This window comes from Columba livia, chromosome 2, assembly GCF_036013475.1.
Source record: "Columba livia isolate bColLiv1 breed racing homer chromosome 2, bColLiv1.pat.W.v2, whole genome shotgun sequence".
In the NCBI taxonomy this organism is placed as follows: domain Eukaryota; kingdom Metazoa; phylum Chordata; class Aves; order Columbiformes; family Columbidae; genus Columba; species Columba livia.
Window position 1 is genome coordinate 87,212,332 of NC_088603.1, and position 23,408 is coordinate 87,235,739.

The 23,408-nt window shown below is 39.9% G+C and overlaps 2 protein-coding genes and 1 non-coding gene across 21 annotated transcripts in view; 1 reads left to right on the top strand and 2 right to left on the bottom strand.

Annotated features, from left to right (window-relative positions):
* SEMA5A (semaphorin 5A) overlaps window positions 1–23,408 on the top strand; it is a 348,961-nt gene that overhangs the window by 12,494 nt on the left and 313,059 nt on the right. For 6 of the 18 annotated variants that reach the window (XM_065052690.1, XM_065052691.1, XM_065052680.1 and 3 more), the window contains exon 1: window positions 7,843–8,181. The exons of 2 other annotated variants lie outside the window; for them this stretch is intronic. The gene's annotated coding sequence lies outside the window, so the exon portion shown is untranslated. Of the gene's footprint in view, window positions 1–7,556; window positions 7,726–7,842; window positions 8,182–9,047; window positions 9,750–23,408 lie in introns of those variants that run through there. 10 more of the 18 variants (XM_065052695.1, XM_065052703.1, XM_065052685.1 and 7 more) reach the window with 4 other exon arrangements.
* On the bottom strand, window positions 1,120–7,579 carry LOC110356183 (cuticle collagen 7-like). Of its 2 annotated transcripts, XM_065052705.1 has the most exons (3): window positions 6,932–7,579; window positions 3,213–3,349; window positions 1,120–2,935 (listed from the first exon to the last, which is right to left on the bottom strand). In XM_065052705.1, the coding sequence occupies exon 1, from the start codon at window positions 7,577–7,579 to the stop codon at window positions 6,995–6,997; it is 585 nt and encodes a 194-aa protein (XP_064908777.1). In that variant the 3' UTR covers window positions 1,120–2,935; window positions 3,213–3,349; window positions 6,932–6,994. The 2 variants fall into 2 exon arrangements, with proteins under 2 accessions (XP_064908777.1, XP_064908776.1); XM_065052704.1 differs by having other exon boundaries at window positions 1,120–3,349.
* On the bottom strand, window positions 3,439–3,507 carry LOC135578917 (small nucleolar RNA SNORD123). Its single transcript, XR_010471025.1, has one exon. It is a non-coding gene; the product is annotated as a small nucleolar RNA SNORD123 (small nucleolar RNA).

Here is a 23,408-nt window from a genome sequence, read left to right on the forward strand (position 1 = left end):
TTTTTTTTGCCAAATGATTTATTATGTTACAACAAGAATCATCTACAGTGTTGAGTGACAGCTTGCTCATCTCCTATGCGTACATGCTTTGGAACAAACATGTCTCTTCCTTTGTGATAGTTATCCACTTTCACGAAGTGCTCAAAATGAATGTCTTTGGGAAGCTTTTTCTTCGAAAGTCCTTAACTTTAGAATTAGTTCCTATCTTGTCATCCAAGTTGCTGTGTCTTTGGGGCATAACATAGAGCCTATTTTTGCGAAAAGTCAAGAATGTTGGCAGGCATTGAGGCCTTGGGTTGCAGTTGTAAAAATGTTATTTATTTTCTCCTTTTTTTCTTGAGAGAATTCAAGTTTTTTCCACTTGCTGACTGAGTCCTATTGTTAATACTCTCCTTTTGGTAGTAGAAGGGATTGATTATCAGAATTAAAAAGATAGCGTTAGCCATGTATCTCCTATGTATTTATTTCTTCCTTCCCTTGTCTTTTTAGAATCTCTGTCCACAGCTGCCAAACCCAATTGATTTTTTTTTTTCAATTTTTTTCATTAAGTTTTATCATGCTACAATTACTTTTAAAATTTTAACCTTTAAAGTCTTTGTAAACATATGGCAGATGAAAGAACCAACAGTTAACAGCCATATTTTGTCCGCATAGCACCATCAGTGCACACTCTACTCCCTTCACACTCTCAGCTTCTTCTCTGAATTGAGGTGTCCAGCTGAGAGACAAGAGGTGCTTCAAAGCATGTGGACATTACAGTCTCGGTCTTCTTTTGGTATCTTCTGGTGACATTTAGAGCAGGATGGCAGACTGACTTACAAGGTTAACATTGTTTTCTGTTTTCTTCCTAACCTGATCTCTTTTATGAACACCTAAGCCTTATTACACAGTAACTAGGTCTAACTACAAAAAAGTGGCTTTTCTTCTTCGATAGGATGTTTACACCTCTCCTCTCCTGCTAAGTATTTTAGAATGAGGCTTATTTTCTGAACCTTCAGGTTTGGAAAATCAAATTTTGGCTTCTTGTAACAGACTCAGGCTAAGTGTTCTGTTCTTCAGCAAAATCTCTTACATGTTTTCATGTGCCCAGCCAAACCTAGAAATAATTTACCCGCAATATTTTAAGTAAGCAGTTTTTATTAAGTAAAATACAAAGAAAACCAATTAAAAATATTTTTAATACAATACTTCTGATCAAAATACTTTCAAAAATTACAACTGTTTCAGGCTATGGAAAGCTATAAGAGGGATACAAACCTAACGCCTGAACTTATACCAAACATCTGACATTCGCAGAATGCTAAGGGCAATAAGACAAACACTCAAATGTTAGATAGTACTAGAATTATGATCACCAAGTGCATATTAATTCCATTTTCCTGTAATGCTACTGCTTCCTACATTTGCTCATCAAGGAACGTCACCTTCCTTATACCCTGAACTGACAAAGTCATGATGCAGGCTGATTTATGCATATTTGAATGAAAAAAAACAACTTATAGTAGAAAATAGCTGTATACTTTTAAATCGACTGCCTGCAATAAAGACATACACTATACTTTACCAGCAAAGTTCACAGTAGTTTGGAAAACGGTGGGATCCTTTGCTTTGAGCTTCTCTTTGGGACAGAGCACTGCATGAAGGCTAAACGTGTAACTGCAGAGAGTTCAGCTCAACACAGATTTTGCACGGATTTTTGGTGCTGCTTGTAGGTGACATTTGAAAAACATTAAAAAAAAAATTACACTTGTGTACCGTATGGGAGAGATTTAGGACAGTGATCAGATACAATCAGGGGTATTAACAACAGCATGATGTGAGACCAATATGCACTGCCCCTAATTCACAGCATCTGCTCTTGTAAATGACACGTGGTAGGGGAATCTCCCTCATGTGTATTTAACACTTACATGTTTGGCCTCGAACAGAGACAGGCAGAACAGAGCTGCTCAATCCACAAGTGCCAAGCCAGATGCAACAAAACTTTGCAGGGCTGTGCGCTGGGCTTCCTTTCAAGTCTAGGATGGTGTAGGTACATCCTTACACTCCTATTGCTCTAGTCTGAGTCAGACTAGTAATGGGACAGAATATCAGACTGCAAAGGGGGTGCTTTAGTATCCAAGTAAAATCAGCAAGGTAAATAAATTCAGAAGGTTGTCTTGTTGGTTTGTTTTTCATTTCTCAGTGATAAACACTCATTATTCTTAATTTATTTTCTCTTCTGTCTTTGCCTAGTACTACTTTTATAGCTACTTTCAAGTTGTTAGGCATTTTGGTTTTTAACAATTCCAGACTAAAAAGGCTGTCTGTAACTAACACCAGCTAGTTTTTTCCTAACAGGCAAGTGAACACAGTGTAGGAGCAAGTGAGGAAAATATCACTTCAATTGGACTTGTAACTTTCATTGCTACTACTAAATTATCTGATCTGATGGGGAATGTATGGCTGGAAAAATCAATTATAATACATCGTGCAACTTGTTAAGCTCCTGACTGTCTTACTTTCTACATAAACCCTCTTGACAAGTACTTAGTGAAAGGGCAGAGAGTGATATACTGGTCACACAAATAAGCTCGCTCCTTTTAAATAAAGGGGTAAATGAACTCCCATTAAAGACAGTCAGTGGGACTCTTTGTAGGAAAGCTCTTTTCTGTTTAGTCTTTTTCAGTTAATTTCTATTCAATTTACATGCATTTTTTCTTCCAAAAATTGTGATGGTCTAATTCTGCAAAGGCAGGAATTATGCCAAGTATCGTCTCTACCCATATGGCCCCAAAAAGGCCAGCACAAAAGCCTGAGGTCCAGATAAGCTCTACATCCAGTGCTTCAGATCATTTGGCAATGATAAGGTCATATATATCTACTCTTTATCCAATTCCCACTTGTATGGCTTGGTGAGGTAGTAACACAATAATCCAATATAGTGAGTATGGACCTGTAAACAGAGAGAAGCAACTAATGAATTGCTGATTCATACCCTGGCTTGCTTTAAGGAGGTGTCTTGGGGCTAAAAACCAAAAAATTTAAACTTAAATTAGTCTATATAAGGAAGTTGTGTAAAGAAGCAGAATACATTATCATCTATAGTAGAGGGAAAAAATGTGCCAATATTTTTATTACGTATTACTTCAAAAATCTGTGAAAAGAGATACAAATACAACAGGACTAGTCTTAGATTTGTAACTTTTCATAATTTCAGTCCAAATTCTGACCTATTTAATAGACTGGAATTATTAACATTTCCTATTATTTCTACTCCTCAAGCTTTTGGACTGGATTTCTTCAAGGCTTTCTTCATTCTCACTCCTATCTTCCTCTTCACTTTGAAAGTATCAATTCAGGGAAGTGGCTGAAAGACAGGAAAACACACACATAAAAATTTTTTGACTGCAGGTATTAATTGTAAAATATTCCTTTATTTTGTGGAGGAGATATGAAGGTGAATCAGGAAATGGATGGCTTTTTCAGATCACATGAATCAGTACCCCAAAATTCATCATTTTCACCAAATATCTGACTGCTTTTATGGACTTGAATTTAGACGGCCCTTATTTAAGGCTGTCATATAACAACTTCTTTAACTGCCTTATCTGTCAGAGACTGTAACGAAAAGAAAGAGGCAATCACTAATAATCAGCTCATACATTTATAAATGCAAGTGCACATTTACGTGTATAATATAGTTGTGTTGAAAATATCACCGAAACATTCGTAAAACATTTTGTTTATAAAAAGCCTAAATCATACAAATACTACGAGAGATACTACTTTATTCTCTCTTTAGATCATAAATGGTAAATAGAAACTCATCAGGAGAACATCTAGCTCTCAAAAGCCAAGTAATTTAGAAACTCATTTTGCTGTTCCTAATTCATAGATATTACAGATACTAGTCAGCGTAACCTTTAAATACAGCACATAGCATGAGACAATAATTTGACAGAAAACAGGAGGGAGTTTGTAACTCTGACATTTATTTCCCTGTGATTTAAAGCAAGTATTGCAATGGTGTCTTTTGCTAAGACAATTAAAATTTTGTTCAGTCTGAACTTGTCTTGTGGCTGCTACTGGGGCAGGCACTAGTAGGCATAGACAGCTACAGCTTTGCATGTCCTGTTTTTTAAGGGTATACTCCCCTACCAGAACCATCTGAGGATGACACTCAAATATGGAAGACTCGTGATGATGCAGCCTTGGAAGATGACTTTGCTCAATGCAGGTGAGAATGCACAGGACTCATACAACTCAAGTACAGCAGACCAAATTCATTCCTGAGTCTCAATGGGAAAAAAAGGAAGTAACAGCAATGTAGACCTGATGAACAGATCTCTCAACAAGGTCACATAAGCAAGGTGGATTCAAGATACCAGACTACACAAACTCTTCAGTTCTTTCACACTGGTTAAGGAAAGGGAGCATGTTCACATGCACCATGCTCCTGGCTGGTCTACTCTAGAAAGTTTTTGGTCAGAGGGAGAGTTTCTCCTGAGTAATAGATGATGTGGTTGAAAAAACAAAAGCAGGCAATTAAATGTGAGATTTTAAAGCTTTTCTCTGCATGTGTCTCATGAATTAAACAAAAATAAATAATGTTTTCAATTGAGTGAAAAAAAAGCAAAATACAATTAAAATAAAGCCTTTAAACTCAGCCATTGTAAAGCAAGTGAGGTCTTTTCCCTATGATGGAAACATAGCTCTAGACTTGGTTTTACTGAAGCTAACACCTCTCTCCTTTTTTTTTGTCCTTTCTTTTTCTCTTTTACCTAAATTAAACTTTGCCAGTATGGTACCTGACTTTGTTTTTCTAAATGATGAAAGACAGACATACTATCCAAGGTGCTTTTGATGGGTAATGTGAAGACAGGCTTTCCCTTACTCCACGGCTTTCCTACCTAAACAGATGGAAATCTACCCCCTTCCCTGCTTTCTAACACTCCTTATATCCTGCCACCACAGGGAGGAGCCGAAATCTGGCTTCCCACCAAACTGGCCGAAAGCCTGAAGGTGCTGTGCAGCTTTCCTCTTCCAATTGCAGTACCTTAATGCTTCCACATGCTGCCAACCTGTAACATGCTGGGCTCTAGTTTGTTGGAAGTAGGGATCAAGAATTTGTAACAGTGAGAAACATAATAACAGGAAAATATGGGGCAGAGGAGGAGTAGATCCCTACTGGAAGGATGGCTGGATAGAACTGTCACTGGGTACTCTGAGGGCTTTTTTCCTGCTTTAAATCACATTGCAGAGCTTCTCCTGCTTCTTTCTCCCCTATCCTCAGCGTAATGCTCCTAGATTATTTTAGGATATCCTTATTTATTTTGGTTATAGTAACACATAGAAGCTTAGCCTGAGATTGAGACACCACTGTGCAAGGTGCCTATACAGACCCCCAGAACCCTCAGCCCCTACTTGAAAGAGTATATCTGGCTATTGCTTCACCTAAAATTCCTTATCTCACTCAACTAATCCAATTTAACTCTGTATTTAGACATAGTGCAGAGTAACATATAACATTAAATAAAGTTACATTTTGTAGTTTTATTTCAAACATGGTTAATCTCATGGCCGGTTTAATACACCTTTGCCCACTAGCTTCTCAAAATAAAATAAAATAGAATTAATCATTGACATGATTACTGTTCAAAATAAAATAAAATAGAATTAATCATTGACATGATTACTGTTCTTCTGTGACAGATTGGTAGTTATAAAGTACATGACTAAAAACTTCTGGGGATGATAAAGAGAAAGTGTGATCTCAGTGGAGTTCTCCTTAGGAGATACTGTAAATCTGTAAATCATTAATCCAGTATTGTAGAAAGCTATAAAAAGTCCTTATTTATGTATGTATGTATGTATGTATGTATGTATGTAATGTGCCCATTCTTTTATAGCCAAACTGCAGAGGAATTGTTAGGGGCTACAACATAAATCACTCTAGCTGCTAAAATTTTGGTGTTTTGAAGTCAGCTTTGCATATACATTGCTTACTTTTCACAGTTAAAGTATGTATGTTTTTTTGGTTTGGTTTTGTTTTGCCCAGCAGTTGGAAAAGTAAGTATATCTCCTCTTTAAAAAGGAAAAGTCTACAGTTACTGCAATACAAAGCATGGGACTTGCTGATGTGCACAGATACATCTTAAAAACACTTCAGATAAGTTAAGGGGCTATATATGTGAATCCTCCTATATCTGCAGTTACTTTGATGGCAACTTTGAGGTGTAAATTGCACTCTTATTTTCTACACAAGTATTTTCTGGAGATTAGGAAATTTCACAGGAAAGTGATCCTACATAAATTAAATCGGTGTTTTACAAAACCGTACTGTTATAAATAAGGAAACATCCTTGACTGTCAGGGTTACATGACTGTAATGAAAAAAATGTTTGGCCTTCAGCAACGAGAAGGAATGTTCTAGATTCCAGACTTTCATTTTTAATGATAGTTCCAAACTTTTGTTAATGTTTCTCCTTGAACAAGTTTGTTGTTTTTTTTTGTTTTTTTGTTTTTTTTATAATGTAGCCAAAGTTACATTCTTCCTTGAGCTGGGTGTTTCAGGCCATTTGGATTTGCAACATTTTGGCTTGCAGATAAGTTTTGACTCTAGCTGTTTTAATTAAGTATATTTTTATAGGATTACTTCAGCATGGATCAATTCCATGGTTTTGTTTGTTTTAATAAACTCTCAGTGCTTTTAGTGCTCTAAATGGAAGTCTTGTTGCAAACAACACAAATCAGTTTCTGCTGCGGTTTGTAGTTGAAATGTGCAAATGCTGCCATAAAAGAAAAAACAAACAAACAAACAAACTTTGATGGAATTCATTTAAATACATGTACGAACAAAACTAACCTTCTGTTCTAATACAGATGGGTTGACTAAACACAAAAGCATGCGTCAAAAATACGGTGAGCGCGGAAATGCAAACGTACGTACCTGGGGAAACACACTTGGGCTCCTCGGCCACCCGCCCCGCAATGCCACGTCTCACCGCTCCGCTCACGCTACGGGACCTTTACATGGAACTCTCCCAGGGCCCACAGATAAACTTTCGGGGCTGACACGTCGATCCGTGCCGTAGAGGGAGGGGAGGGGGCGGAGAGGGACTCGCCGCAGGCTTTTACGTGGTCGCAAAAATGTCAGCGCAGCGCTCCCCCGCCCGCTTGCGCTGAGACGCGCAGCGGAGAGTAGCGCGGGGGCCGGACACGCACCCGCGCAGCGGGACGGGACAATGCGCAGCTCCCGTTGCCTGCGCGGCTGCGTGCCGTCCCGCGGAGGCCCGGGAGCGGGACGTTGGCTTTGGCTTGCCGGCTCCCGGCGGGCGGTGTGTGTGGGGGTGCAAGGAGCCGGCGGCGGGAGCGGGGAGCCTGCGGCGCGCAGCCTCGGTACAAGCGGGCGCTCCCGTGTCCCTCCCGCTCCGGGGCAGCCTCTGGCGCCGGGCTCTCCATCGCCTCCTCTACCTGCTGCGCCCCGGCTTTGGCGCCGCCTCCCCTGACCCACTCGACGGGGAGACGCGGAGCCTCGGACACTGTTCAGGAGCGCCGCGCCCTCCCGTCCCGCGGGAGCCCCTGCGAACCCCGGCATCCGCCGAGCTACCCCTCGCCCGCTGCCTCAGTCCCTCCTCCCTTCTCGCTGTCGCAGCTCGCCAGCATTTGTTGTGCTTAGTTGTAGTGGCGCTGGCTCAGAAACGATCGCGAGGAGAAGCCTCCGGTCATGCTTTTTGGGCTGTGGTAAGTAAAGGGAAAATAGATAAAAGCAATAAAATTAAAACAAACAAAAACCCAATCACAAACATCTCAACCAGTTGCAACTTCTCAGCTGGCCCGGAGGGGGGAGCGCGGGGGAAGAGGGAATGCGAGATCACCCTAGCCCGGGGCAGAGTCGGCTGCGGGTTGCGCGGCGACCCGCGCATCGCCGGGGACTGACGGGCGGCCGCCGCAGCCGCCCCGGCTGCCTCTGCTCCGCCCCCGCGGCGGGGCGCTGGGTCCGGCGGGCGCGGGGGGTGCGGCGTGCGGCTGCCTCGCCGCAAACTTGGTGGGAGCGATCGGAGCGCGGGCGGCTCAGCGGTGCTGCGCGGGGCGAGACTGCGGCCATGGCGGCGTGAGGCGGCAGCGCCGCGCCGGGGAGCGGGGCATCAGCGCGGCGGCGGCGCCCGCCTGCGCCGTGCAGCCCTACGGCGCCTCCAGGTAACCCCCTCTCGGTCCCTCTCCCCACCTCGCGGTGATCGGGCTGAGGGCGGCGGGGCTCCTGGAGTGGCACGGGGATAGCGCGTCCCTGGCTGCTTCCTCCCTCCCCAGGGCCGCGTCCCGGGGGCTCCGCGGGGCTGCGCTCCCGGCTCTGCCGGAGTGTCCAGAGGGGCGAGGAGGCCGGCCGGGGTCCCGGCCGCCGCAGCGGCAGGGTGCCGGCAGGGGGAGCTGGGAGCGAGGCGGAGCGGCGCTGCTGCTGGGGAGCGGTGACGGGGAGTGTGGCCGGCGGCAGGAGCCCGGCTCGGGCATTGCCCGGCTCCGGCATTGCCCGGCTCCACCCCCGAGAGTCCACCGAGCCTTTCAAGCGGGCGGTCGTTGTGCCCGAAGACCGCGCTGTTTGTTCGGGAAAAGAAAATCCATCCAGGCAGGCAGCCGTATCTCTAACGGGGCTGAAACCCAAACTGTTCCCTCTGGCGCTCCGCGCAGCGGGAGCCCCCGCACCCGCGGGAGGGTTTTCTCGCCCAGGAGCACAAGGTGTGTTGCGGTCTCTGGCTCCGAAACGTTTTTTGTGGGGTTTTGTTACACTTCGGCAAGTGAAGTTTGCTCCGCGGCTTCTTCTGGTACGAGCAAACGAGAAGCGGCGTGGAGGGCACCAGCAGTTGTCTGAGGAATGTGGAAGATTCGGTGGGATGTTCTTGTAGTACGAAGTCCCAGTGTGTGTTTCTTGGCGCTGTTACTTAACTGGACTGGCTTCGGTCTCTAGTGTAACCGTATTTTGTCATTTTCTAAAGAGCTGACTTTGAGTTACTGTTCTGCAACGACGCAGAAGGAAACACCTTGGTCTGTTGTATTAATCCATCGTTTTGTGAGGATTGCTTACCAGATTAATGACAGCTACTAGGGTTTGTTGTGTCACTCTAAATGCTAAGTATGCGTGTTAGATTTACAGAACAGTTATCTACCCAGGATTATTCCTGGGGGGCAGCAGGGATGGGGGGAGCTTTCAGTGCCGTCCATTCCTTCGGCAAACCTGACTATTGGCAGGAGAGGTCGGTGCATGCATGCACACGCACTTTTGGGAAGATGGTTAGAATTTGCAAGATTACAGCTGAGAAAAACATCCTGAAACTGAAACCTGTTGTTGAAGTTGTTGTAATAGCGTGCTCCAGCAGACCTAAGGTAGTTTATTTGAAGACTGTATTTTCTAGAAAGCTAACTGCTCTTAGTTTGAATTTTTGTGTGAAAGGCAGGTATGCTGCTAGCCCAGATAGAGCGATATAAAAATAGATCTTTTAAAAATAATTGAAATTGCACTCAAATCTTAGTTGTAGCAGTGTCTTCTGCTCCAGTGTCTTCTGGTTGTTATGTGAGTAACACTGATTCAGTCTGGCAAAGTTAGACTTACTAAGGATTGTTGAACTTGGTGATGTCATATATATGATGTCAAACAAAAGTGTATTGCTGTCTCAAAAGGCTGAGGTATGGCCTCAGGTACAGTGCTCTGTCTAGTGAGAGAGTTTGTTAGACTTCTGTATTTTGTGCTGTGTTTCCACCTTCTTCTCCAGCAGGTACTGATAATCTAACTTTATTACATTTACTAATGGATTCATCTCATTTTCTCATTTTAATGCTGAACAGCTGTGAGGAGTCCTGCTGAGATCTGAGACTTTGCTCTGGAGGGTGGCAGTTTACTTTCCTATTTGAGAGGTTGTTTTGAACTAAGTAATGTAAACACTTGTTTTTAAGTTGTACTACTTGTTCCTTAGGATGTTGTAACTGTTTTGTTTTGATTGAGAAAGCTGAAGGCATTAATATCCGTAGTGTCTTATTTCTTTTAATGTTTAACTAGTGCTGTTTTCTTAAAATACGTGCAAGTAGTAGGAGTGCTCATGCACTTTGTAATGAACCATAAACTTTGGTTATATCATTTTTTTTTGTACTCATTTCCTGTTGGGCAGAGATGCAAGGGGTGGTAATTATGTATTTTTTGCTGTTTTCAGAACAAAAAGTGTGGTGTTGGTATGTTTTTTGTGTGAGGTGGGTTTTTTGTTTTAGTTTGTTTTGTGTGTGTGTGTTTTGTTTTTTTTTCCCAGTTACTTGGGGAAACCACATGGATTCTAGCTTCTGTTGATGTAGTCTTATACAAATACAGGATTTTCACTGAATGAAATTCATTACTTTCCAGTGAGTAAACTGTATGTTACAAGCCATAAACTGCAGAAATACAACATGAGCCTCCTGTGAACTTCAGTTTATGTGTTAGAGGTTGTGTGAAGGAATTAAGCAAAGGGAGCAGCTGAGCTCGAGGGTTGGGCAGGAACAGACCCCTTTCTGCACTCTGGTCTGCAAGAGCTGTATCACTCAGAGTGTTGGCTGTGGGTTATTTCTATGCTGTAGGACACGTAAGTGGATAGTTGATAGTACTATCAGTTGATAGTAGGTGTGTACTACCAGCACTATCGGTTGATAGCGGGAGGGAGGGGGTGTGTAATCCAATACCGTTAACATAAAGCAGTATCTAGTAATTAGTTAATATGTTGCTATGACTGACTTCTGAATATCAATGATATATAATTTAGCTTTAGATTTAACATCTGGTTTATAAAATTTTGCTATGATCTTGATGTTTGGTAATATATGTTCTAAAGTTACTACAGCTCCTGAGACAAATTGTTATTGCTGCTGTCTTAATTATAGGAAACAGCACCAAGGAACTTCTCATTTTCTGTAACATCACTTTGTGGAAATGTTTAATGGGAGTTCTTGTCAGTGCCGAGTTCTCCAAATTACTGTTAATCAGTCAATTTCTTTTCATTATCATCCTTTTAGCCTCTTCAGCATGTGTATACATACGTTCCTCATCGGAAACAGTTTTAAGTTACAGACTATACATTTGCTCTCTCCAAATGTTTTTCGAAAAGCTGCAATTCATTCAAAAGGAGGAGTTGTTTTTGTCAAACACCATAAACGTTCTTCTAACTGACCCTTTGGAGATATGTTTGTCAACTATTCTCGGTAGGCTACTTTTAATTTCCAGGCTGCGGCATTGCAGCTGTGACCTGTGAAAGGCAGGTGGCAGTCTGCTATCTACGATTCTTAACAGAAACCTGGGGAATGTCACAGCTGGAACTGTGCAATTGAGGTACAGTTTGCTGTTAAATCTGTTGTTGTTGAAAGAGCAAATTGTTTCTAAAAAAGGTTGGGGATTTTCTTTTAGCTTGCTTCATAAACGTGTCCAACTATTTGTTTAAGAAATTTGCCATGTTGAGTGCAAGTATAGCACATTTACATAACATTTCTCAGGAAGGCAGCAAATGCAAACCACGTCAGTGACCCCAAAACTGCAGTCTAATTAGTGTCTTGTTCTTGATTTTTTGCTAGAATGTATATTCCAAAGTATAAAGCTTGTAAATATCTTGCCATTTAGTGGATTTATTCATGCATCTAGTCTCAGTTTTGTGTCTCACCTACGGTATGCTGATGCAATCCAATTGTCTGCTGTGTAAATCATCTCTTTATCTCCATACTCATTATTTTTGTATAAATATATTAATAAAGTGAATCTCTATTTGGGGACCTTTTAGGAAGAAATCCATGCTTGTATCCCAGTGTATACTGGAAAGTTGAGCAACTTCACAGAGGAGCTGATATTCATCAGTGATAGTAGCAGAAAGGTGGGATTGGTATGAAGTCTGCACTGAGGCCTTAAGAATGCTTAATGTAAGTTAACTCTAAGGCTTCTGTAGCTAGAGAGAGAGTACTTTAATAATTTTGTGCCTTGTCCTTCTGACCCACAGCTACTTTGTTTATATTTATTGCTGGTGAACTCTACGGACAAAGGTATGTGAATGAATATTTGTGTTATGGTTTTAAAAATGTTTAGGCCATTGTTCTGTGCTGTGTTTTCTTCAGCATAAAGTCCCTCCAGAAATTCCTGCTGCCTTTTTTGTGTGTGTTTTTCATAATCTGGATCATCTCAGTGACCTGGTTTCAAAGGAAGCCCACTAACGTTTGCACTGGCAATTCCCCCTAGTTAAGAAGTGTACCCTAGGAGCACTGCTGAAATGGATTTGGTATGGGAGAAGATACATAGGGTGAACCCCTTTCGGCTGACCTTGTACGATAGAACTGAAATTTCTGAGTACTTGAGGAAAATTGCCAGTTACAGGAGGAATGGTTGTGTGTATTGCCTTGTTTCTTTCAAAGTATAGCAAAATTTTAGGTTTTCTTTACTAAGTCAGAGTCAAAGTTGGAGACTGTGGAAAGGGAGTGTCCATGGTTAGTGGGGTGGTATGTTCCTTAATTGTGGTTCGGTTGTTGATAGCCTCTTCTCTTTCCTTTCTTATTCCAAACTTGCACTATGGTTGTTTTATTATATTTTATCGTGAAAACCAGTGCATGTGTATTGTAATTTTTATCTAGCTTCTCTTGTTCCAGTGCATGCTTTTCCTTGCTCCTCTTTAAACCTAAGCAATGATATTGAAATACTTGGTAAGAATGTCTAGGAGAGAGTAAGTACTCTAAAGGGCTACTAGCATTTGGTGATATATTACCCAGTACTGCAACACAGGGCTCTTAGTTTAGCCAAAAGATGGTATTTCAGCTTTGGAAGGGAATAGAAATGACTGTTTCCTGATATTGCCTTTCAAGACATATTAGCCTAGAGTAAACCAAGAGTCTGAACCATTAGCATTATGAACTAGCTGCGATACTGAAATAGCTGAAGGTGATGTTGGTAGTATTGTTGTCTCTTGTACCTGTTTCTGACACTGTAAAGCCACATTCTGATTCTCATGTGATAAAATACTTCAAAAACGGTTACCCAGAACCTCCCTTTTAACTCCTGTCCTTTGATAAAAGTTTCTCTTTGTGACCTGAAAACCACTGGGTGCTGTGTTCCCTGAAGACAGGCAGATATAGGTGCAGAATGCTGTGCCAGCTGGGGAGTGTTGTGGTTTGTTGTCCTCCTTGGCAATTCCTATGTCTTTATGTCACTCAGTTGTCTACGGGGTCCTTTTAGTTGCACTAATGTAACTCTTCACGTGGAGCCACACCATAAACAGTATTAGGGAAGATCTTCTTGAAAACTCTTTTTCCCTTGGCCACTGGTGTCAGTAAGACCCTTAGGCACTGGTCCCACCATGTAACTTCAGGTATGCAATGAGTATTATTAGGTGAGAAAGGAGGGGAAAAGAGGATTGTGTGTGCTGATAGAAATTCCGATTAGTCCCTCAACAATGAAATTTAGGACTGCCAGAAGAGCTCTGGTGGATTTTTGCCCCAGTGGTTTGAAGTGTGTTCATATAGTTTATTACGTTAGTTTTGTAAGAAGCCATGGGCTCCCTTTTGGGGCTTGCAAATGGACCGAGGTGTAGACGTATGCCTGTCTTCACCAGCAGCCTAAACTCATCCACTGAGAAACCTGAGAGGAAACATCTTATTGTGTTGCCCTTGAGTGTGTCAGGAAGTGGGGAAATTCAGGGTAATAACCTGTTAAAAACTGGAGCTCAGTCTTCCAGATCTTGTCTGTCAGACCTTACTCTATTGAAAAATGATAATGGATTCTGGTACATGCTGTTGGAATTGATAGCACAAAATGATATAACTGTTCTGAACAGCTACATTGATTTGACAAAAGCGTGAGTTCATGCATACAGCTCTAGAGACCTGTGAAAGGTAAAGAAGTTGGTGATGTGGGGCGAAAAGCTTCCCTTGATGGATGTGGGTAGGAGTCCTAAAATGTTGCTACCGCAGGCCCTGGAGACTTGTTCAAGAAATGTAGTTCTGTGGTAAAACTTGGCCAGAGTCTACAGACTCAGCTGAATTGCCCAAGAATATTGCAAGGTTCTCAAATTTAATACTTTTGCTTTCCCAAGTGCATAGTATTAGACTCCTTACCTGAAACATTAGATAAGCCTTCATTATTGAACACAAACCAGTGCAGCCTGGGCATCATCCTTTAACTGCTGGTAACTGAAAAAGGGGAGCTAGCAACAACACCAAAAAGAGAGATCTGGGCTCCACATAGGAATCACTGTTATTTTTGCAGTTGTTGTCCATTGTTCTAAATTAAATTAGTGGTCTAGGTGGAGGGACTTTTTGGCTTCCTTCAGTATCCTTTCCATAAGTGAGTTTGCAACTAGATTTTATTAGAAAATTCTGGTTTTGTTTTCTTATCTATAACTGGCTGGGAAAATTATTTTTCAAATTTATTTAATCTGAAGGCCAACAAGATCAGTATCAGGGTTTAAAGAAAAATAGTCTTGAACTAGAGGTAAACACCTCATTCTGATATTTGACTTGACTCTTTATATTTGTCTTTCAAACCTGAAGTCATAAAGTGCTCTTAAAATAACTTGAACAAATGGGTTATTTTCCTTTAAGTACCCATATGGATGCATTGCTTGCAATGGGCTATCTACCTTTCAGCAAAACACGTTAATCTTTTTATAGGATGACTGTTGACAAAGCTTGTCCTTCAACATCAGCTGTAGAGATGCTGTGTTGGATTTTTTTTCAAGAAGGATAAAGAAAAAAAAGTTCTAGTGTGTTGCAGAGGCATATTGCAAATACTTTAATAAAAGCAAATATAAGAATTATATCCCTTCCAAAATAGTGATTTCCACTTGTGTACAAGGAACAATTCATGTGTTTAACTTATCTTTTTGTTCTACTGTGATTATCTTGTAGAAATCAGGCCTGACTTGTAATTGGTGTGTTTATTATTTTTGTAGATGTAGCATTCTCTGTTAAAAAGTCTTTTAAAAGGGATTTTTTTTCTCCTGATGCTATCGTCAACTTTGATGTTTTTATAAGCCCCAAACTGCTAACAATGCCAACACTGGAAATCTTGAAAATGGCATTTGATTTGAGCAGTGCAGTTGACACCACTCTTGTTCCCATCTCTGGTGACACCTTCAAAGATTGATCTGTCGCCATAGATCACATCTAAATAACTCAATTTCAAATAAAACCTGAGGATCTAGAGATTTTTGTTTTCAACCAGCAGACCTAGTTTACTTTGTGCTGAGTCAGCTGCTTGTCTCCCCTTGCCACTTTCTGCATTGTGGGAAGTGTTGCTTTCTGGCACACTTGAGTCCCTTATTTTCTTCTTGCTTTGATGACTAAAACTTTCTAAGCCTTATAAGAAATTATGCATAATAAATGTTGAATATTCTTGCTTCCACATCGACAAATATTTTCTACAAATTAATCTTCATATGAAGAACAGTATTTCTGCGAGTATATTAATATCTATAGATAGTTGATAACTGGGATGCATGATCTTCAAAAAAACCCAACTGTCTGGCTGTTCGTGACTATCATTCATGTTTTCTTTTAGGTACTTTTAATCCGACCCTGCCCCTCCAAATATTAAGAGGAGAAAAAAAAAAAAAAAAAAACAAACCAAAAAAACCCTTTTGACTTCATGATAGCATCTAGGTTGACTTCCATCATTGTATAACTAGTCCTACAAGCATTAGGCTTATGTGAACTGGAGTGCTTATGGGAGCCTTACTTTTATAACCAAGTAATAAGAATTTGAGTTAACAAGACTTAGTATTATATTGTTCAGGTTTACATGTCATGCTGTGACTGAAAAGAGTTTGAGATTGCTCTTGTAGGCAGCTAACCAGGGAGGAAGTGATGAGCAGGCCTAGCTGATAATCTTTTCAGCCTTAGTGATGGCAACTGGTATATAAGCTATTGGTATGTTCTGAAATATTGTTTCATTTAGCTGCTTTTTGCTGCAATAGTTTCCAAGATATTATCACAATTTAAACAGTATTTAGGGTGATAACTGTACTCTTTATACTTTGGTCCCAGGAGCTCATCCCCAGAAAAAGCTGTTCATCAATTTTCCAGTATCTCTTTTCATGGTGATGGACTTGGCTGTTCAAAAATGAGTGGAAATCCAGCATCCCTGCTCTAAGGCCCCTACAGATGGTGTCTCAGTTCACACAGAGAAGTCCATACTTGTCTATGTGGTATGATCACTCCCAGTGAGTTCTACTATAGCTCAGCACGTGAAGTGAAGGATGTGAGTCATTCTGTGCAGAACCATTGAAATGATGAGATTTCGTGTGCCTTATGCGCTGTGGCGTGAAGTAAGCTGGAGACGCTTGTGAAATGCCTTCCTCTAGAGATTCTGTTGACTAAAAGTTGCCTGTATCCTGCAGACGATGTGTTTGGTTTGCTTGAGGTTCTGAAACATCAAAGAAAATCAAGCACAAGGCACTTGTATAGTTAAACTAGAGCATTGATAGAGACTTTAGTAATGTGTGAAAAATGTATTAGAATTAAATCTAGGTGTTGAAATACAAAGACCATTTAAAGAATAACTAATGTGTAGGAATTGTTGAGTGGTGCTTAGTGACCAAAATTGTTCTGGTTACATGACTGGATCACAGTAATGCTCCCTCCTGACAGTAAAACCTGTGTATAATTTAAAAGCTTTATATTAATTATAAAATGTATCTGTGACACATGTAATTTTTTTTAAATAAATGTTTGCAAATAGTATTTATAATTTTTTTCCTGGTTTATTGTATGCATGGTCAAAATTAACCTAATCTTCCAGTTCCCACATTTATTTATTTTTTTGTTTGTTTATTTATTTGTGTGTGTGTGTGTATGCACATATCTCTCCCTACATACGCGCACATAGATTCACACAAACATTTTTGCAGTCTGTTCCAGTTTGTCAAACAATAGGACTGGCTAGATCATGTGCTACTTCTGTTTAGTCAAAATGCTGCTGTAGCATCCCAGACAAACAAAATGATAGTGGAGAGGCAGAGAAGCCTTTCTGCAGGGAAGAACTTAATCAGCTTCAGTCCAGTGGTTAGTGCACAAGACCATGCCAGAAGACAAAGTGAATTGAAATAGAGATCAGGACACTGTTCTGGTAGTTGATAGTTTTATTTTGAGCTCTGAAGAGCTCATCTCTTTGAAGAGCAAAGAAATGTTGGCATCAATTATTGATTATGTGTAGTATCTAAAATTCATAAACTTCTTAACATTATTCTGGCAAGCTGGACTGCAGGGAAGAATGGAACAACTTTGCTTGAGAGTGAAAAAACAATAAAAGAACTGTAATTTAAATTAATCCTTCATGATGACTATAGTGAGATGTTTTTAAGGCAAAGGTCATGATGTGATTTGACTGGATTCAGAACATGAAACTGAATCAGCAGAATTGGTAAATTATCAGATTATATTAATTTAGATGGACTAGTAATGTGGACAAGATAATTTGACTATAATAATAAGAAAGTGCACAGAAGTTTGAGGTTTTGATATGCTTTTCTGAGAGCTGATGAGCAATTTCTAAGTGCAAGTGTTTCTCCATAGTTTGCCTGTGGTTTGATGGTATATATTGCTGTGCACTCTTGCTGCAGGCTGTGATTAAATCCTTGTATTGTGTAAGATTTCGGTAGAGTTGTTATGTTTTAGTTTTGAAATTCTTTAGGTTATTTCCCCATCTATTCCCTCAGGTTGCAACTGTAGTTCCAAAAGTGAGATCAACAGGTACACATGCTGCTTTTTGTAGGGTTCTCAATTAAAGCTTAGTTTGTTTAATAGTAATGAAGAGGCTGGAATATTGAAGGCTGACATTAACACTGCTTCATGGTCCAAACAAATTTGGAAATAAATGTTCTACAGGGTTTGTTATCTGCCTTTTGGTATAACAATGCTAAAGAAATTAGCTCTTGTGCTCCATTGGATTGCTTTTTTCTCTGTGTAGATTTTAAGACCAAAAAAACCTAAACAACCAGAATATTCCTGGCTTTATAGTTTAATAACTTGACTTAATTCTGCTAGATCTGTCATGTGTGGGACAATACCTAAGATATAAGGCAGGCCAGGATACTCCTACATTCTGCTAAAAGATAATATATGTATAAAGGCAATGAACAAATGATTCTCTAGATTCTCAAGTTATTCTTTCATGCATATAAATAAAAGTCTGAATGGTAGTGCTGGTGTAGTTTGCTGATCTGTCTCCAACTAACCCATCAAGGATGAGAGCCTGTTGGGAGTTTTTTATCTAGGCGGAATTACTCTTTCCTGCTTTCCTTCTCTACTAAGTCAACTAAGATGGTATCCCAGCAGGTAAAATTATTTCTGTGAGCAAGTCTTGCACAAGCTCAGCCTTGAATTAGCCATGAGATGGTGTGCTGAGTGTCATGTTGCCTCTGTCACATCTAAGACATAGGTCACCTTTCCAGCATTCCCATAGCCTGGACTGTGTATACTGCAGTTGCTGGACTCTGGGCAAGCAGGGGTGCTTGGGCTGGCAGGAGCCTGCTGGCATCTACATGGCTGTCTGTTTTTTGTCCTGGTGTTTCGTGTCCTGAAGCTCAGGATAGAGAAGAGCAGCTGCTATTGTGTGGGATGGTGGTTTTATTTTATTTTATTTTATTTTTTTTTTATGCCTCATTCAAGAAGTCAACATAATGAGGGAGGTAGCAGGCAAGAAGGGAGAAACAGCTGGTAGATATAAGAGGTGGGAGAGGATGTTTTGGATGAGTGGGAATGGAAAGCTTCAGAGGAAAGCAGATCTCGTGTGTCATAGGAGAACAATGTTGTGGGAGCTAGGAGACTGGATATGGTCAACTGCAAAATTGTGAAAGCTTTCTTCCGTCTCTCTGCCACTACACACCTGGCATCCCACCTGGGCTCACAGCATTACCCTCTTTAGCTTGCCTTGGCTCTTTATGGGCTCTGACTCCTTTTGGACTACATCTAGAAACAAGGTTCCAGCTAACATTATCTTTTGCTGCTGTGGCACTTTAGTACTTAGAGGTATACAATTAGCTAATGGAATGCTTAACATAGAGTTTCTCACACATACAACTGCGTGAAACTTGATGGTTGTGTTAATGTAAATAATTGGCAGGCAGAAGGGGTTGCTATATAACATGAATTACAGAAACTGAATCTCAAGTTGAAAAACTGGGTCAGGATAATTGGAGTAATGTCACCAGCTTGGAGGGTGGACACTCTTTCATTTGAGTGCTGAAGGTTTGTGGATCTACAGGGCCTTCAGCTGTTCTCCAGGTATGAACTTTCCATGCAGCTTGTTTGTTATTTGCTTTATGTTTCTTCTGTGAATTATGGTGTGCTTTGCAGTAGAACTCTACTATGGATGATATGATACTATGGACATGTTATGGAGATAAGCAGGTTAATTTTTCAAACTTATAAAGTGCACACTGAGTGCAGGCTTTTATTTATGGATGTCTTTGCTTATCTCTTTTGAGTTCCAGAAGTAAGGTTGAAATTACAACAGCCCTGGTTTAACTCTCTTAGGGAGATCTTTGGTTCAGTGTGGTTCCTTCATAACCCAGAGCTAGACTCTTTATTCTCCACCTTATTTTCCTTTTTTTTTTTTTAAAAAAAAACCCCAAAAAACCAAACACACACACAAAAAACAAACAAACAAACAAACAAAAAAAAAAAAAACCAAAACCCTGACAAAATAACCCAAACAAACAAATAAAAAAAATGATGTTTTTTACTAAAGCAATCAAAAAGCCAATCCTCTTGGTTGTCTGAGAACTTATGATCAGCAGAAAACCAATGAGGTCTTATGACTCAGTCTGGTGTAGGAGCACAGTTCAAATAGGTTGGAATAGCATGGTGGGCTTCTACCTGAGTTCCATTAATTATGGCAAATATGGAACACAAAATGTTTGCTTAAATTATCTGTAATACCAAGTGTACTTGGAGATATTAGTAAGAATTTCGATATAGCTTTTTTATTCCACACATCCAGACCTTTTTTCCCCTGTGTCTTTAAATATCCCCTTGAAAATCTTTCAAAGGTAGTTTTATTAACTTAACATAGTGCAGATGTCTCTAGCTGTGAGGAGTAAGTCACAATGACTTGTGTTGTGTCAAAAATATCATTAAGAACCTTAGAACAAAGGGAGCAATTAATGAGCAGCCTTCACTATGAACAAATGTCAGAGACTCCTCCAGGGCTAAGCTGTTTCTGTGCCATATTCATTAATTGCTCTTTTGAACAAAGTTGGTGTTGATGACTGGGTTTAATTAAGCATACCTGAGAAAATCCACAAAAACAGATCAGAAGTATTAGAATGAAAAATTTGTCTTTAATAAATAAAGATTTTTTTCCTTCTCAGGGGGGTTTTATGCTTCATGGAACTGTTTCTGGCTGACATTTCCCCCTAACTATTGGGATTGTCTTCATTGGAGATTTTGGCAGAAGATATATCTTATTGTTTGCTTCAGGATGCATGCCAAATACCATGCTCACATTTAAATCTCTATGATTAAAAATGTATTAAAATCTGTCATGATGGAAGACAGCTCTCAGAGCAGTCTCATTCTACCTGTTGAAATGTGGCAGGTAAGGGAAGATGTGCATGTGAGCAGAAAGGTCAATTTCTAAAGCTCATTCCAAACTTGCTGACCCTGTACTTCGGTTAAAAATATCTCCTTGGGAAAACTAACCTGCAGATCTGTAGTATAAACTCATGTAAAACTCGATTGTCCATTGTATGCAGTGACTTACAGGTCTAAGTTGACTTGATGATCATGGTCCTCAACATCCATGTTATTATGTGGAATATAATAATATGTTTATTACTATGTTTGCATGTTACATTTTTTATTCTATTTTGCTACTTAGTAAGACAGAGGCAGGTGTGGTCAGTATAGTCTAGATGCCTGGAATAGTCTGTCTAGAAAATGAAGGCTATTTCTGAATGATTTTTCTGTGCATTGAACTGAAAGTTGCAATCATATATGTAAAATACTGTTATTTTGGGTTTTGATGAGAAAGACTTTAGAGGAGGACTGAAGGCTAATATACACCACAGCTGACCTCTTCTAATGATACTGTGCCCAGGTATTTATTTTGGTTTTATTAATAGGTGCTATTGTGTAAAGTCAATCAGAATATGAAGAAGAGTTTTGTGAAAGAACTTTGTAGTAGTATGCAGTTTTGAGCCAAGTTGTAACAGGAAGCTTTAAAAGCCTTACAGTACCACTTTAGAAGTGGAGATGTGCCATTGGAAGGACATGTCAGAACTTAGCAAAAATAGCATATGCTGTTGTGGCATTCATCCAGAAATCTAAAATTAGCATTGTATCTTGGGTATGATACTGTAGGTGGTCAAAGGCACTAAATAGTATTCAGCACCCTCTGTTATTCAAGCTGGTCTTAACATATTTATTTTACATACATTATAGTTCTATGCAAGGCTGACTTACTGTTATTACTGTTGTTCCTCATATGGCATCAAAATGTGCAATGTGTTTCACAGGTATTAAAACAAAGTCTTGGCCAGAAATGTTTAACATGGCCCTACGTGAATGGAAGTCAGTGGCACAATTCCAGCTGACTTCACCTGGGAGTATAAGTAGATCCTGACTTATTTCTGATAATATATAATATATAAACACATGGTCAGTTGGTGGGATTGAGAGTAATTTATTTCACATTACACTGTTTTACATGTAGTATTCCAGTAGAGTTTGGCAAATAAGCTTGAGGAAAAGTGCTACCCCCTGTATTAGGGGAATGTGAAGCTTGAGGGAAAACAGAACTTGGCTATTATGGTTTGATTAATTGCTTGAATACTTATGCAAGTTACAGTAGGTTCTGATTAGTTGTATGAGGAAAGACTGTATTCACTTTTACTTTCCATTATCCTGCACCCTGCTGCCCCTTTCTTTAAAAGTAGAGGGACACAGGCTTTTTTAGGACTGTGTGAAGGAGGTGTCTTTAAAACCCCTTGAGATGACATGTAGGAATAAGATAGGATTCTCTTATGACTTATTTATTGAGTCTAGGTGTTACTTCTTGTTTTTGTTTACGGAGAGCGGTAAAAAGAGCATGTGTTTCTCTCACTTCGTCATGTGCTCTCAATATATGTGTCTGTGTGTGTGTGTGGAGAGGGATGTGAGAGAGAAAACAGAATTGTGTGTAGATGTAAATATTCTCTTAGAGGACAAACATCTAGGGAAAAAATGAATGTGTTCTTTATTTGTTATATTTTAATTATACATTACCATAATTTTTTAAAATTCAGAGTATATTAATACGTTTTTTGGAGATTATCACTGAAGAGACTGGCTTCTGGCTCTTAAAAGCATGATCTTTGAATAAGGTGAGAGACTTCCATTCCATGTTTTCAGATTTGACTGCAGGTCTTTATTGTTTTGCTCACACTTTTTTAAAAGCATGGATGCTTATAATTCTTTGTCATATTGGATAATTGTGAGCATTTTAACAGCTTCTTGGGGGACAAAAGAATTTCTTCATCCTTAATTAAAATGATGTCTAATATTTTCATTTAGTGTCACTTCTAAGAGATTAGGTAGTGCTGGTATTAAGAGGTTGAGTTTTTAGATATAACATTCACTGCTATAGCAAAGAGAAAGCTATTCACACATACAGAATTGGTGATAAAACAGGTACAGTGGGTAAGATGGAATTGTAATTTGTCCAAAGATTCATGGCAGAGGTTTTTTCTGTTTATTTGCCATAGCAGGTTAGTGTCAAGCTCCAAAATAGTGATGGGATCCGAGATGCACTTGTGCTTTGATAGCTGAAGGGGGGAAAAAACCCACATGTGAAACCTTTAGTAAAGATATTTTTAAGTGTTCGCATTTGTTCTCTCTCCTGATGTTATGAGACAGTTTTTAAGAAGGTGGGTCTTCATGGAAGTGTTCTATTTTCTCTCTTTTCTGCCTTCAGGAAGCAGCCCTCCGGGAAGGGGAAGTGATTTGGAAGTGTAATGGTAGCCAGCACCTGTACAGTAGCTTACCCTTTCCACCCCATGTTAAAGGGACGAGCTATAACAACTTTCTTAGTTCCTCTTCATCTATGAAATAGTAATTTTTCGAATGTTTTGTGTCTTTATGGAAATTGAAGTGCTGCTTCTCAGTAAACCTAAATCCAGTGGCCTAAGCATGTTTGGATTTTTATTTTAGTTATAAATCTTAGCTATTTTGGAATACTAAATAAGTGGTTTAAAGAAGAAAAGTAGGCTTTTGCCCACTGAAATGAACCTGACCTTAACATGCCTGTAGTAAGGTATGTGTGCGTGTTTCTTTTTCTTCACCTGCAGGAAAGTAGTAAATGCTAGCACCAAAAAGAACGTTCTAAGAAAGTATAAAGTACAGGATGAATTTTGAGAAAGCTGCATACTGTGTCTTGGGATCTAGTGAAGTTATAGTTATTATCTTAG